This window comes from Toxotes jaculatrix, chromosome 5 (assembly GCF_017976425.1).
Source record: "Toxotes jaculatrix isolate fToxJac2 chromosome 5, fToxJac2.pri, whole genome shotgun sequence".
NCBI classification, from domain to species: Eukaryota; Metazoa; Chordata; class Actinopteri; family Toxotidae; genus Toxotes; species Toxotes jaculatrix.
This window is the reverse complement of record NC_054398.1, coordinates 20,669,288-20,682,065: the sequence shown is the minus strand read 5'-3', so window position 1 is coordinate 20,682,065 and position 12,778 is coordinate 20,669,288. Positions and strand designations below refer to the sequence as shown.

At 39.2% G+C, this 12,778-nt stretch overlaps 1 protein-coding gene across 1 annotated transcript; it reads left to right on the top strand.

The window, feature by feature from the left end:
* The first annotated feature begins 1,170 nt into the window (after positions 1 to 1,170).
* Positions 1,171 to 11,541, top strand: LOC121181538 (overexpressed in colon carcinoma 1 protein homolog). Its single transcript, XM_041037459.1, has 6 exons — positions 1,171 to 1,417; positions 6,272 to 6,296; positions 7,826 to 7,861; positions 8,566 to 8,645; positions 9,392 to 9,422; positions 9,557 to 11,541. The coding sequence occupies exons 1-5, from the start codon at positions 1,375 to 1,377 to the stop codon at positions 9,394 to 9,396; spliced, it is 189 nt and encodes a 62-aa protein (XP_040893393.1). The 5' UTR covers positions 1,171 to 1,374; the 3' UTR covers positions 9,397 to 9,422; positions 9,557 to 11,541.
* The last annotated feature ends 1,237 nt before the right edge of the window (positions 11,542 to 12,778 follow it).

The following is a 12,778-nucleotide window of genomic DNA, read 5'->3' as shown; positions in this document are numbered from 1 at the left end:
TCAACAGAGCTTCAACAGTACAGCTGTTGATGATAATAATGTCATTAGTTTCACAGGTGTTTGTTCACCAAAGTAATTATAATTCATCCCTATGGAGACGTGAATGTGTTTACCAAATTTCATGGCAATCGATCCAATAGTTTCACAAAAAAAAAAAAAAAACACAAAAAAGTCTGTTAGCATGGATAAAAATTCATCTGCTACTGGTTTAAAAGTACCAGTACAACTCCTGTACTGCTATCCCTTTTGTTGCTAACACCTACTTAAGGCTGTAGACAGAAGAAGACGAACCATAGATACATGCCAGGATTTCATGACAGTACTATACCAGTGATATACCAGTAAGCTGCATGTTATACTCATGAGAGCCTGTATGTGATCCTGTAGAAACCATAATTAGCCTGTCTTGCACAAAAATGTGCAACTGTGCATTAGTCACTGAAAACTTCACATTAGAATTTTGAAGATCTTGACTCTCAGCCTCACATCTTAACATCATAAGATAACACCACTTACTGAATGTGAGAATTAGTTTGGTGGAGTGTGCTAATGTAATGCATTCTGCCATCACAGCTCCACTCATATGACTGCACTAGTCAGAGCACACAACAAGATGTATAGAGATTTATTGGGGGCTATAAACCAACCTATGTGTGACCCTCGTGGTTTCATGAAAAGACTGTTTAAGGCTCTTCCAGCTTCCCGCTCTCAATGATTATCAAGAGCTTAAACAAGTGAGCTATGTGTGTTTGTGTGTGCGTCCCACCCATAGAGAAAGCGTGAATAAAGGTCCTCTGTGTTTTAGAACACAAAGACAAGTTGGGGGGTTTTACAGGATGTCACACACACACAGGCTAATATATTGATGCCCCATAAATGCATTTCATTTTTTCCACCTTTATATAAAAAGGAAGTTCCCTATTGGTTGAGTATCACCCCACCCTCCGCCTCCTTTCCCGCGGGTTTCCCGGGCAACCATGTCAGGGTGGAGGAAAAGAGCAAATCATGTGAGGGCATAGCATCTCTCTCTCTCCCCTCTCTCTTATTCTCTCTCTCTCTCTCTCTCTCTCTCTCTCTGTGTGTGTGTGTGTATAAAAGCCTCTCTCTCCATGCTTTCACTTCACTCTCAGCTCTCCATTGCATTGCAGAGAGGATAAACGCAAGACTGAAGAGAGGGGACGAGGACACGACCAAAGGAGATCCCTGTGAGACATTCTTTGACCATCCCTCTCTTTCTTCCTCTCTGTCACCTCTTTCTTCCTCACTTTCTCCACCTCTCCCAATGTGTTTTGGGTCTCTCTCTCTTCCTCCTCCTCCTCCTTCTTCTTCTTAAGCGTCTCTGCTCTGCTTGGACGGTGGCTGCATCGATGCAAAATGGGTTGTGGCAATTCCTCAGCCACCAGCACCTCAGGAGGGGGTGAGTGTTTCAGGCATCTGTGTAATGAGCGAGAGTGTGAGGGAGAGAGTTGTCACTGTATGTGCACCAAGGGGAGAAGGTGTCTTGAATGCAAATGAAGTGTATCAGGGTTACCCTTGCATTTGGTGTATGTCCATGTGTGCGTGTGTGCGTGTGTGTGTGTGTGGGGGGGGGGGGGGGGGGGGGTTTGGAGGGTCTCAGTGTCTTGATTTCATTCATAAATAAACAGACAGCATCATATCAGCATGGATGTTTGTACCTTAAGATGTACAAATTTCTCACGTGTTGAGCACTTTGCGGCACATTGGCTGCCACTCTGTAGTGTGTATATGTGTGTGTACGTGTGTGCGTGCAGTGGTCTCCTAAAGCCACGGGTGGTGGGTTGATCTTGAAGGATTTCCCATATTCTAGTACAAAACACCAGAGTACCCTCAGGAATGTACCGCTTTGATAATTATAACAACACTGATATTGCTATTACAATGTTAACATAATATGCATTGATACAAAAACAAGTCCTCTATAGGTTGTGCTTGTTTTTTTATGTTCATGCACATGCATTTCTCTTTCTCTTGCGGTGTTTGCTTTGGTTTCCATGGATTTTGAGGTTGAAAAACAAGCACTTTCACTGACATTCACCTGTTTTTGTCCCCCCTCTTTACTGATGCTGGTTGTGCTTGTAAGCAGGCGCCTTTGAAATACTCGATCCATGGCCAGGTTTCATTCATAAAGCCTCAAGGACAATCTGAATTAAGGAAATACTTTATCGTATGGTTATACTGACACTCGTCCAGATATCCTGCTTAATTTTGGCTTGTCCTCAGGTAACACATCACTCAGTTGATTTAGGCTGGCATAATACCTGTTTTAAATTATACTGAGCAAATCTCTGGGCACCACAGTCAAATTGAGGTAATAATTAGATTGAAGTATCTGCAGGATTACCTCACCACCACTGCCCATTAAAGCATTATGGTGTGTGTTTGCGCTTGTGTAAATGTGTGTTTGTGCTTGCAGGTACCTAATCTGTACTTACCAGGCACAGAGAGGCACAGGCACTGAGCCACAGATAGCTACTGGGAAACACGACTCAGTGATGCCTTTAGCTTTAAATTCGGTCTACTTTGAGGTTACACTGTCTGCAAACAACATCTAAGTAGGTGTCTGAGTTTGTTGTGAGTGTGGCTTGTTTGTCTATGAAGGTCAGCAGCTGTGTTTATTTCTGTGCGGCAGGCCTTATCCATTTTTCTGCTCCTTCTTAGAGGTCAGTGTTTCAACATAATGTCAAGGACGTGTGACATCCTGTCACTCTGACAAATGTGGACCAGTGGCTCCTCTCATTTGTCCATGCCAGCTGACACCAGACCAGAGTCAATGGACTCTGTTTCTCATGCAATTGTTTTCTGTAGAACTAAGATAGAAGCAACTCTTGCTCATATTTTATGTTATTTTAACCTAAGACCTGTGCCTGCGTCACTACACATTTGCCTTTTTATTTGTTTTTAGCTTTTCCATAACACATTCTAATGTATTGGTAAGTGTTTATTATTACTGTGACTGCTCCTGTGGGAACCCAATTGGAGACTGGTGTACAGTATGAACCGATAATAAATGATATTATAATATAACACTGTTGTAATGACATAAAATGTATCTTTGCAGGAGAAGCTCTAATTATTGACGAATTATTTTCATTCATAAACACCTAAAAAATCTTAATAACTATGTACAATATTTTATAGTCCATGATAAACCATTTTCAAATATTTATACGGATAATATGTTAGGTAACACTTTTCATTAATACCCCTATTAATCATTTAAAAGCAGTATAAAAACGTTTAAAAACACACTATAATGTATTTCTAAGCAGATATGTGTTTATTGATGTATTGTATGTCAACAACCATAATTCCTCCTCCTGGGGGCTCCCAGAAGTGAAGGCTGATGTAGAAACAGATAATTATTTATTATAACATAGTAAAAACTGTTGTGATATATGTGTCTTCCTGGGAGAAATCCTAATTGTTGTCAAATACTGTCCATTAATGAACACTCAAAATGTCCTTATATGTGCTTATATGAGTTACTTTTTAAATATTTTGCAAATTGTAAATAGGGAGGGATAAAGTTAAGTGTTACCATTTATTTTTAAGTTTTTTGCTTCCAGGCAGTGTCCAAATCAAATCACAACCAAAGCCATTCAGGAAGCTTTAAAGTTGAGTCATACAAGAATGTTCCAGTTTCAAGCTGTGGTCTTACCAAACTCTAATGACCGCCTCAGTGCACTCTATATCACATTGCTCATCCCTAGTCTTATGCAGCCAGATGTGCACCCTTGGATATGAATGAGCTTTTGTCAGGCTACTGAATGGCCCCTGTGTCATGTCAGCAGACTCAAACATTTACTGTGAAAAAAACCCTCCATTCCAATTTCCAGGATGAAATTCACTGTTTTTCTGTGTAATGTAGATTCTGCAGGTTTGTACTTCTACGTGTTACTCTTGCAGTGATCTTTTCAAGGTACATTTCTATACTGATACAGTGAAGTATAGCATGAAAAACCGATTGGGGAGCAGAAGTGAGGCTTTTGTTCCCCTGCTGTTTTTAATCTGATACTGTACATTGAAGGAGGAAGTTGAATTATCCTCCAGCTGAATCTATTATGATCTCATTTCGATTCAAATCAAGTTCAGTGGACTGCCTGTGGTTCAGCAAAGAATGAGCTGCTGCTGGTCCATAAAAAAGTCAAATAGCATTGGGATGAATATACTGGGTGTCATTTGGAATCAAGGCATTTTGCACTGTATGCTTTATGTCCATGTACAACATGTCCTCTGTTCAGAAACAAGGATAACTAAAGAAGCCAACTGATGAGAGAGTATAAGTAGCTCATACAATGAAAACTCTTGCTGGATATACTGCACATTTAAGCACTCAAACTGACTTGCGTAAAACATAGGCAATACCCAAAAATATTACACTAAAGCATAAATAATGCATTCAGGATTTTAATGCTATTTTTTGTACCATTATCTATGTTTTGTGCTGTTTGTACATATGTGCATGTGTATGTGTTTATGTATTTCAAAGGACAGTCTGGGGACAGTCATTGCAAGCTTAAGCTATAAATACTGTAGTATGTAACATGTTAATTCTGTGTACTTGTCTCCCTGAATAAACAGTAAATAATAAAATAAGCAAACAAAGAAATAACAATAATATTAGCATTAAAATGAATTGAAATTAAAAAAGATAAATCTGCTTTTTCTGAAGAAGGGCACTGGTTGTGACTTTAGCAATAACTGTAGTCATGTAGTGTATTTTACAGTATTGATGTTGCAGTAATCTGCAAAATATAACCTACAAATATTAAGTGAAATGTACAATATACCCCTGAAATATTTGCTTATCTCCTACATTTAATGCAATAGTTCAGCTGTAGGTAGCAGCCAGTAGGCCTAACATAAAAACTGCATAAAAATGGGAAACTGCTAAGAGGTTCATTATCTCAGTAAAACCACCCATTGTGTCATTTTTACACTTTTTTAATTATGATTTTTTTTTTTTTTTTTTTAGATTAAACAGACAAGATAAAAAGTGTTAACTTTACATTTGGACAGAGTGTCCCAGTGTTTTTAGTCTTTATACTAAGCCAGATTAATGGGCTGCTGGCTTTCGATTCAAATTGGATAGACAGACGTGTGCATAGTAATGATCTTTTCATCTAGCTCTCTGCCAAAAAACAAATTTGCATATTTCCCAAAATGTCAAACTTATTTCTTCAAGCCTATGTATGAATCTCGGATCCAAGTCATTACTTGATGTACTACACTGGATCCATCCTATTGTTAAATTCAGTGGCAATGTTTTTCCAGTACAGGAAGATCGACTAATGTTGTTACTGTCAGGAGTTGTAGGGAGGTGGTCATGGTGGATTACTGGGGGGTATGAAGGGCTGAACTTTGACATCCTGAGTGCTGCATGTAGTTACTGTGGATTTAGGCAACAAAGGCACTTTGGTAAAGGTTGAGCAGAGACAGTGGTTTCAGTTAAATGTTAGCTAATAGAGTAAATATATCATGTCATGCTTTTAGTTACTGTTGGCTTTTTAAATATTAAACCAAGACCACAATATTTCCAAAACTAAGTGCTGTGAGTAAACAGCATACATGACAGTGAGAACATTAATCATGCTTTAGTTACCGTGAGTGGGCACTGTAGGTGAGACAAATGAAATGTATTCTCAAGGAACATTTTGCAGTTATGTTCAGTATCAACACTTGGGTTTGGACAGATACATTCAATAAAACATTTCATCATTTTATATCAGCAACATGGTGATATACATTGTACAGTTTGTACATAATCAAAACTGAATAGACATTGAATGTAATATTTGCTGAGTGAATCCATGAAAAACCAGAGAATACAGTATCAATCATTCAGGTTTATCTCCCAGGTGATCTTATGGAGTGCTCTCCAGTGCTTGACACCTCCCTAAATCCCTGTAAACGAGGGGTCTGCACCTTCGCTTTTTTTGCTCTCAGCAATTAAAGGAGTGTAACCAGTGTCATCTTAAGTTTTAGCTGTTAAACTAATTGATTTCTGTGACATGTTCTTGAACAGTGGGCAGAGAGTTGTTACATAAGGGGTGTGTTGAAGTATAATGCATCGTGCAGTGGTGGTTGGGTGTCTTTATTTATGGTTCACATCCCATGACTGCTGAATGATGGCCTTGGAAAGAAACAGCTGTATGGTCCATCAATTGTAAAAATACAGAGGTTAATTATTAGTGAGGTAACACACAATAGGAATGAAGGAATTTAATCTTGTCTTTTCATCTGTTTTCAGGGCCAGCAGAAGCCTCCAAAGATGTGTAAGTACATAAGTCATTTTCTAATGATTTCAAGTATTTATGAACCTCATTATTTGTGGCCTCCAGGCTTCAGTACACCAACAAAAGGGCTTTATATACACGGAGAAGTGCTTGTACCAGATTTGGCTCTTTTATCTGCAGATGATGTTGCAAAAACATGCACAGTTTGGTCCATCTCCATCACTGATAGAGTAGACTTGAGAAACAAGCCAGATTGGGAATTATCATTTCTTTTTGGATTTTTATACCATTCACAGCTGATATTGAGAGATGTAAAATTTTGTGACGTCTGCAGTGGCTAAATGCCAGTGGAAAGTTAATTAATTACAGGTGGCACAGATTACACGCAAGCATTGCTTTAATTAGTTTTCTTTTGCCTCACATGTGATATGGCCTACAATTCAAACAGGACAGTGACATCAACTACATTTGTGTGTGTGATTGAGCTTGTGTTGTTTAGACATTGTGTATTGGTAAAAAAAAAAAAAAGTAATAATAAAAAAAAAAACTTTAAGTGATCCATAGTTTGATAAATGCAGTTAAAATTGTAATTTACCGTTAGGTGTTCTCGTCCCTGCTACAAAAATCTACTGGCAAAACTGAAAAAACGGACTGACAATAAAAGGAATGAATTGATATTTGACCATGAAACCAAGTCCCCCACTGGCTGTTCAGAAAAGGTGTCACTTCACACTGTTCATGTTTTTCTGTGAAGTTTCATTCATGGGACGGATTGTACTTTGCCATCTACAGTTAGTGCTTATCAAAGCTTAGGGAGGAGCAGCATTTCCAAAGCATTTCCTGGAATCACTAAGTGTGCGTGTGTGTGTGTGTGTGTGTGTGTGTGTGTGTGTGTGTGCACTGTACATATATGTCTTTGTGTGTGTGTATTCTCCTTGATAACCATCGGAGCAGCCAGCACAGGACCCACGAGAGCTGACAACAGTACACTACTGACTCACTGAAGCTAATCACTGCTTCCTAAGACAGTACTACACAGCAAAATATCACACACACACACACACACACACAGAGAGAGAGAGAGAGAGAGAGAGAGAGAGAGAGAGAGAGAGAGAGAGAGAGAGAGAGAGAGAGAGAGAGAGAGGGTGAGATTGATTACTGGTATGTGAAACACAAGATTAAGGGAAGAATACATCCCAAAAGTGAAATGTATGTAATTATTTTTCTCGGTGGTGCATCTTAATGTCAGCCCTTAAAAAACAAACAATCAAAGACAAGAACAAAAACTGAGCTCATTGAAAACTGGTTGTTCAGTAGTCTGGTTCAAAACCTGAAATGAAAATTGGCAATTCAGTCTGATCATCAGTTGCTGAGAACTCCCAAAAGGGAATACTCCTTAGCAATACTCCCTACAGGGCTAATGAAGCGTACCTCAAATATTGCAGCTATGTGACTGCCCTTCACAGTTCACACAGTTGAGTGTTTACTGCTTCTCACGCTTTATTTTGTTTTTTATGTCCTCCGTGCTCCTAAGAGCTGACCTGACCTGTGCTTCTTCTCTCAATCAGGACAGAAGATCCCTCGGCAGAAGATGAGAAACGGAGGTATTTTGCTAAATTTCTCCAAATGCATTTACTATTTACATTTTATTTTTTTCTTTGATTTTTGATAACTAGTGAATGTTTGCAGTGTGTATTTGCAAAACACTCTTCTTTACTTTTTGACCGTGCAAATTATGGAATGTGAATATTTATAGGTTTTTTCATGAAGGATGTTTTGACACGTGACAGTAGGAACTGAACTGAATTCCATTTAGCTGGCTGTCAGCTTAGTGGAACATTGTTAATGTGGTTAGCACCACCTACGCTTTTGCTTCTATGACAAGTCAAAAAGGCCTGTAGTCAACTATTCTGACTGACAATAACTGGTAATAAAGCAGACTAATTATCTAGTTTGAAACTTGTAGTTTCAAAGAGGATGGATAGTCTGTAAAATCATCAAATCTGTGTTCTTTTCAAATTGAAAAACTTTTTTTTATGCATCTGTTGTTGCATCTGGCTGTTGTATTGTAGTAAAAGTGTGTTTATAACTACTGTATGATTATAATGCTCATTTCAAATTTTAATTCATTTAATGTCAGCACTTTTGAAAGCAAGATAAAAAAAAATCCAAATATGTAAATTGCTGGCACACCTAGCACTCAACATAACAACGTCACACAAAGCCTAATATGATTGCATTTCCAACAGACAAAACTGTATTCAGCTGACAGCCACCATAATTAATCTTTCCTTTCCTCTCCTCCCAGGAACTATGGTGGTGTATACGTAGGTCTACCAGCAGACCTGACCACTGTGGCTGCTAGTCAGTCCAAGTCTACACGTAAAGGTAATGTATCTCTGACACTGTAAATACCATATTCTGTCAACTGAATGTCATTGCACATGAAAACTAAGGACATTGCTGGTGTGCTAAACTGCAGGCTATATTAAGATGGTACCTCTGACAGTGAGGAGCATCTTGGAGTGAAGCAGCTTGGGGCGTAGAGGGAAATAATCCCTGGTGGCTGAGCTACCACTCCATGAAACCACATGTCGCCTGCAGCATCTTACAATAAATTAATTTTTACTTTCCTATTGTATGTTTGTAAGGCAGTATGTGCTTGTTTGCTGATTTCCACAACAGTCTTATTCATTCTCTGTCTGTGAACAGTGCACGGTGGCACTCACTTAATTCTTTTATGTAACTGCCTTTCTAATGGACAAATGTTAATAGGAAACTCATGTAAACCATGAAATGTGGCATTGTAATGTGACCTGTGTTAAGAATTCACAGTAAACAAACTACCTCACTGTTATGTCTTGCGCTGCTGAAGGCTTTCCTCTTGTCATGTTTGTCCTTGTGCTCATTGAGGTTAAATGTAATAATGAATTGATTTGTTTTTGTGTCCTCTGGCACAAATATTGACTCCTTTTTTCCACTGAGGTCTCCCGATTCACAATGCAGGGAAGAGTGTGTGGGTGTTTCTGAGCATGGTCTTGACACTGAGACAGATATAATAGAAACAGAAATTTGTAGAATAATTATCCCTATAAACATCTGGGTACTGATTCTGTTTTTCTGTTCTCTTGTAGACTAGCAGCTACTGAAGGGAACACAACACAGGTACTCTAAAAAGAAAAAAACAGGCTGCTTGATCAGCTCTTAACGTCACTGGCTCAGTATTTCTTCTCTTAAAGTGAGCAGAAGCTGGTGCAAAGGCTCATATGAACACATCTGACTGTTCTTTGTCTCGACAGGATCCTGCATATTCATTCACCTAGAGACACTCTCATTACAAGCAGAGAGCATGTAAGTGCTCTGATTCTGGCTCACCACACACTGGCTAAAGTCTCAGGCTGTAATACTTTCATTCAGTGAGGATGGGGACAGCTTGCCGGGGCTCAGAGGACACTGCCCCATGGAGTCATGGGAGGCACAGACACGCAGGGATGCACAGTGGAGGTCTGCATACGGCATCCATCATCATCACCCTTCAATTTGCAAAAAAGAAGATGGGCATCGAAGCAGACAAGCACACACCGTGGCAGGACTGGCAGCTGTGGGCGGCAGCAGCGGGCATTGTGACAGCCATCTTGGCTTCTCGGTCATGGCACTGGAACGTTCTCTCTTTCTTTCGCAGGAGGAGACAGGGAACCCAGCCAACTAACTCACTAACTAACTGTCTGGGACTCACACACATTCCCAGTAGCCTTCTGCAATAATAAACACTGCTCAGTTATTTCTCTAAAACGCCATCAATGATTCATTGTGTGTCGGAGACGGAGAGTTAGAGAGACAGAGAGAAATCAGAGTTTCACAGGAAGCAGCAAACACATTCCTGTTCATGCGTCACAGGGCATCTCACTGTTATTTAAAATAGCTTTGATTTCAATCAGGGACCTTCTGCTGCAACAGAAATGTCTGAAAATGACACTGATTTTAATTATGGGCCTAAATGCTAATGACAGCAGTGAGTTAAGTCAAGGATGTTTTAATAGATGCCCCTAAACCTAATTGTCCTGGGTGCATCAACCAGGCCATACCTGTTGTTGTCACTTAACTTGTGCCCCAGACTGATTATGTAACATCAGCAAATGACTCATGATACTTGGAGGATCTCTCTCGCTCTCTCTCTTTCTCTCTCTCTCTCTCTCTGTCTGCCTCTCTCTCATGCTCTCTCTGCAGCATGTTGTTTTTTTTTTTTTTCTTGAAGAGCTCTGGTTCAAGTGCTTGTGGGTAATTCACACACCTCTTACAGTCTTTCTCAAGATTTACAGAGATAGAATTGTCACACAGTTTGTTCATATCTCACCATGTTTATGTGATCTCATGTGTAACAGCAAAAAACATGTCTTTGAATTATCTTCAGCTGCAAAAAAATAATGTACAAAGGAAACATAGTAAGAAGAGAAGCAGAAATGGTGGACTTGTTTTCCCTCCTTCTTTTATTCTTACAATTCAATTCATTGCTTTGTACCACATGCACTGATTTTATTACCGACTATTTTATACATTATGTATCAACCGTAATTGTGAATGTTGTTTTACTGTATGTAATCTTAAAATGATAATGCTGGTTTATTCTATATTTTTCTTATTGTCAACAAATCCCAAGGAAGGACTAAAACTAACAGTGTTTTTAAAACAAGGTCATTACAAGGTCTAGACTTAAAAAGTCAAGAATGAATCCTTAAACTCAACGTGTTCCTCCATCTGTCAATACAACTCTAATTTTTTCCTACTAAAGAGGTAAATCTTTAAAAACAAGTCACAAATATAAAGTTTATTTTTCAAAAGAAAAAGTAAGCTAAGTAATTCCTAGAACGGCTGCAAATTAATACACATTTGATGCATCAGTGAGCATTTACAACAGCAGGACAGTGTATGTAGGACTGATAATAACCTGTAGTACCCAGGTTCATCATAATGAAGGAACATCTCACCCAGTGTGATGATGGTGCTTGGTAATGTGCTTTTAGTAGTTTTTGGACAATAAAGGTCTGCAGCTCAGAGGAATAAGCTATACATACATTCTTTGGACACAGAGACAACACTTAAAGGATCAGTTCATTCCTGGTTATGGAAATTTAATGGGATTTGCAGACAACATGAAGAACATATAATATCACCAGTCTCATCCTTTAACGAAAAAAAAATCACATACACCACAGTGTCCGCAGAAAAAAACAAAAACAAAAGAAAAACAAAAAAAAAACCAAAAAAAAAAAAACCCAACCAGACACACATTACATCTGGGCGGGCATTAGGGGCCAAGGTCATTTGTCAGCCAGGCTCTTGACAGTTCTCTCCTCTAATGAATGTATAACATCCTCCACTCACTAGGACCCTAGAGGGGGGTGGAAATAGGCCAACTTTAAACACTTGAGATTCAAGAGATGCTCTTGGATACACAAACGCTTTATATGTCTGTGTGTGTAGCCTCGACTCCTTCAACTGACCAGTCACATAAAACTAAGGATTTATTTCACCATGCCTGAATACAAGCTTACTGTTTACTGTTTATGTCTGTTTTCTTGAGGGTGCAGTTCAAAATGATGCTCACTGGCTGCCAAGCTATCAGTCACATTGATATCAAGGAATTTCATGCTGTGTCTTTTAATTGCAAGCCATTTGTCAGCTTACATTGTTGTGGCGTTTACACTGTTCACCTGTGGTAGAGGTAGAATATACTGCAGAGACAAAGAGCTGCTTTATGTACTGTGTACTTTGCTTGCAGTGTGCCTAGAGCACCACAGTACCAGATTTGATTATTACCCCGCTTGAGACATTATATTTTTACTGTCCCTTTTCCTTGATGTCTACATTTCCTCCCTGCTGCTGCTTCAGTTTTCCTGCGTCAGTCCCTACCAGAAGCCTTTGGCTTTTACAGAGTGTCGTGCTGCTTGTCTCTCCCTTTTTTATCAGCCCCTCTTTGCCCTTTATGGTTGCTCCTCCTGTATATGATGAATGTCATGCCTTTGCCCTATTCAATTAGCCTAACAGGGACAAGGGGGCAGAATGTGGATGAATAACACAGTCTGAAGTTCTCTACGTTTAAATGCTGCTGTGCCACATTGTGGGATAGCTGTAAAGCTGTGCAGCATAGCACGTGGTGTGAATGTAGTAAGAATGGCAAAGTGCTCAAGTAAGATCCTTTGTTAAAGGAATAGTTTGACATTTTGGATAAATGCGCTTATTCACTTTCTTACTGAGAGTTAGAGGAGAAGGATAGCATGGCATTAAGACAGAAACAGAGGCAAACAGCTAGCCTCACTCAGTCCAAAGATTTAAAAAAAAAAAACAAGAAAAAACAAAAAAAAAAACATCCACCTGCCAACACATCTAAAAGTCTCTAATTAACACATCACACAACACTTTGGTTGCCTGGCGTCCTGCTGTTCTGCACTTTGTTTTTTGTACATGTTTAACCAGATACAGCATGATAATTAGTCAGCTTTAGGGGTGTTGGCAGACAGATT

What these genes read in the sequence shown, in the direction of transcription:
- LOC121181538 (XM_041037459.1), top strand. Translation starts at nt 1,375, where the DNA reads ATGGGTTGTGGCAATTCCTCAGCCACCAGCACCTCAGGAGGGG. An exon ending in CACCAGCACCTCAGGAGGGG is followed by an intron (nt 1,418 to 6,271) that starts GTGAGTGTTTCA and finishes ATCTGTTTTCAG; the next exon opens with GGCCAGCAGAAGCCTCCAAA. An exon ending in GCAGAAGCCTCCAAAGATGT is followed by an intron (nt 6,297 to 7,825) that starts GTAAGTACATAA and finishes TCTCTCAATCAG; the next exon opens with GACAGAAGATCCCTCGGCAG.